Here is a 3,305-nt window from a genome sequence, read left to right on the forward strand (position 1 = left end):
AAATCATGTAATTGTATAAATTTTATAATGTAATATTTATGAGTAGAAATTTACATATTGATGTGATTTAATATTACACGTCAGATCTACTTTATAATAGAAATATTTTTACAATATAATGAATCGCATTAAACTACGTCTGTGTAAACTTTATTACGTAATATTTATGTCTAGACCAAACATTTCTAAAAAACATTTAGTTCACGTGTAAAGATATAGAACCATTATGCCTCTTTGTTCTCTAGTTTAAAGATAGAAGAATATATCTGTGTTTTATTTATCATCTATACACTAAGCAAAATATAGAAAGAATGTAGTTACCCCGTGACAGTGGCATGATTCAACAAAGTCTCACCAACCAAGGGCCATCGATAAACTCATCTCCACTTACCCCTTAATAACCAAATACTCTCATGTACAAAACATGATTACAATTTTACAACTCTTTCATCCTCCTTATAAAGCACTGTTCAATCCTCCCTTTGTTTGCATATCCACATACTCATTATGGGAACTTATGCACAAAATTTGAAACAAGATGAAGAACATGTTTTCAAAAGCCGATTTCCGGCTGTTACAGTGCCTGATGACATGACATTACCACAATTCGTGCTTCAAAATGCTGAATTATATGCTGACAAGGTTGCATTTGTGGAGGCTGTGACTGGAAAACAAATCACCTACAGTGATGTGGTTAGAGGCACAATGAGGTTTGGTAAGGCCTTGAGGTCTCTCGGCCTTTCAAAGGGGCAAGTGGTGATTGTTGTACTTCCAAATGTTGCAGAGTATGCCATTGTTGCTCTAGGAATCATGACTGCTGGGGGTGTGTTTTCTGGTGCAAACCCCTCTTCACATGTATCAGAAATCAAGAAGCAAGTGGAGGCTGCTAAGGCCAAGTTAATTGTCACAAATGGGCCAAACTACGAGAAGGTAATGGTACTAAATATTAATCATTTTGAGTCTTAAGAGATGGCAATTTAGGTATAATGAGTATAGTGAATCTAAGATATATATTTTGTTGAAAATCACAGGTTAAAGGTTTAGGGATACCGGTAATCATACAGGGAGAAGAAGTCATTGAAGGTGCCATGAATTGGAACAAACTGCTTGAAGCGGCAGACCGAGCGGGCACTAGTCCTCATAATAAGGATGTTCACCAAAATGATCTATGTGCCCTTCCCTTCTCATCAGGCACTACAGGGTTATCAAAAGGTGTCATGCTAACTCATCGAAATCTGGTAGCTAATCTGTGTTCCACACTCTTTAGTGTAAGACCAGAAATGGTGGGTCAGGTCACTACACTAGGTCTAATTCCTTTCTTTCATATTTATGGGATCACTGGAATATGTTGTGCCACCCTTAGGAACAAGGGAAAAGTGGTGGTGATGGAAAGGTTCGAACTTCGAACATTTATGAATGCTTTGATCACTCAGGAGGTGACATTTGCACCAATTGTGCCGCCAATTATCTTGCAGTTGGTCAAGAATCCAATAGTGGAGGAATTTGATCTCAGTATGCTTAAACTCCGAGCCATTATGTCTGCAGCCGCTCCACTAGCACCAGAGCTTCTTAATGCCTTTGAAAACAAGTTCCCTGGAGTACAGGTCCAAGAGGTGATCAGCATAAACTCCTTTTACCGTGTTGCTCAAATAAGTTGATAAGTGTTTGTGCTAAATTGCCTCTTTGCTAACAGGCATATGGATTGACCGAGCATAGCTGCATCACTCTCACTCTTGTGGACCCTGAAACTGTTAGCTCTCCCTCAAAGAAGAACTCGGTTGGTTACATTCTCCCGAATTTAGAAGTAAAATTTATTAATCCAGAAACTGGCCAATCCCTACCCATGAATACACCAGGCGAAATTTGTGTTAGAAGTCAATGTGTAATGCAAGGTAAGGAAGATATAGTTGCATGTAGCACGTCATATTGATATTTAAGTATAGTTCCATGTTAATTATAAGAAAAATGACAAGTAACTCTCTTGAGTTGTAAAATAGTTATGGGTGTATCATTACTCTAGTTATAAACTTTTTAGGTTATTACAATAATGAGGAGGAGACTGCCCGGACTATCGACGATAAAGGGTGGCTTCACACAGGCGACATTGGATTCATAGATGATGAGGGTGATGTTTTCATTGTGGATCGCATTAAGGAGTTAATCAAGTACAAAGGTTTCCAAGTAAGTTGCCCCTTGACACGTTTGCCTGTTCATGTTATACTTGAATGATGGTTCACGTAGCTAATTCAGAATCATAACATTCAAGCTCAAGAATATTAGAAGTCTAAATGAAGAGTTGGACTAATTCACATTTGGTGGACATAATTAATATGCCATCTTCTTCCATCTGCAGGTGGCTCCTGCTGAGCTTGAGGCCATCCTTCTTACTCATCCCTCAATTGAAGATGTAGCCGTAGTGCCGTGAGCATAGTCATCATCATCTTTTTTTGTCATTTTTTTCTAGCTAATTATATATTCTTTGAGAATTTGAAGATTGAAAATTCACAATGCTTTCTCATATTTTGGATTTTTTAAGATTGCCTAATGAGGAGGCAGGGGAGATCCCAGGTGCAAGCGTTGTGATGGCTCCAGGTGCAAAGGAGAGTGAAGAAGATGTCATGAATTACGTTGCCTCGAATGTTGCACATTACAAGAAAGTGAGAGTGGTGCAATTTGTGGACACAATCCCAAAATCACCTTCGGGGAAAATAATGAGAAGGCTTATTAAAGATAAGATGATAGAAGAGATGCGGGCAAAGCTCTCCAACTCCAAACTCAATCCAATGTTGAAATAACATATTTTGCCTGAGTTTTCTACTCAACCAAGAGTTCGTCATTAAATGATAAAATGTACCCATCCTAGATAACTTTTGTCTAGCTATGACAAATTGGGTAAATATTGCAATGTTGAGCTCAGCTCTACTAAATAATCCTTGTTTCTTTGTTTTTAAAAGTTCAATGAAATTTCTCCTTAGTTCACTCATAAAGTTTTGGAAAAATGATAAACGCACGATACTTCACAATATTTTACATAATTATATTTGTAAATGAAGGTATTTTTATGAAATAGAAAAATTCTAAACATAAGCCTCACACTCTGCACACTCATTTAAAAATATGTCATTTTACTTTTTTATCCACGTAATGAAAATGATTTTAAACATGTTTGTAAGTAAAATAAGATAAAAAAAATAAAATGACATATTTTTAAGTGAGTGTGCAGGGTGTGAAGCTTATGGGTAGCATTGCTCTATAAAATATCTCATAAATATAATATCAATTTACAAAAATACTTTTATTTTAAA

The 3,305-nt window shown here is 36.6% G+C and overlaps 1 protein-coding gene across 1 annotated transcript; it reads left to right on the top strand.

Moving 5' to 3' along the window:
- Positions 1-437: 437 nt before the first annotated feature.
- LOC109003193 (4-coumarate--CoA ligase-like 1) lies at positions 438-3,019 on the top strand. Its single transcript, XM_018981233.2, has 6 exons — positions 438-930; positions 1,032-1,613; positions 1,694-1,892; positions 2,036-2,181; positions 2,354-2,421; positions 2,537-3,019. The coding sequence occupies exons 1-6, from the start codon at positions 508-510 to the stop codon at positions 2,793-2,795; spliced, it is 1,677 nt and encodes a 558-aa protein (XP_018836778.1). The 5' UTR covers positions 438-507; the 3' UTR covers positions 2,796-3,019.
- Positions 3,020-3,305: the final 286 nt, after the last annotated feature.

Source organism: Juglans regia, chromosome 13, assembly GCF_001411555.2.
Source record: "Juglans regia cultivar Chandler chromosome 13, Walnut 2.0, whole genome shotgun sequence".
Classification (NCBI taxonomy): domain Eukaryota; kingdom Viridiplantae; phylum Streptophyta; class Magnoliopsida; order Fagales; family Juglandaceae; genus Juglans; species Juglans regia.

Excerpts from the sequence above, each read along its gene's own strand:
- LOC109003193 (XM_018981233.2), top strand. The coding sequence starts at position 508 with ATGGGAACTTATGCACAAAATTTGAAACAAGATGAAGAACATGTTTTC. Across the intron at positions 2,182-2,353 it reads TCAAGTACAAAGGTTTCCAA|GTGGCTCCTGCTGAGCTTGA; the intron begins GTAAGTTGCCCC and ends TTCCATCTGCAG. Across the intron at positions 2,422-2,536 it reads GAAGATGTAGCCGTAGTGCC|ATTGCCTAATGAGGAGGCAG; the intron begins GTGAGCATAGTC and ends GGATTTTTTAAG.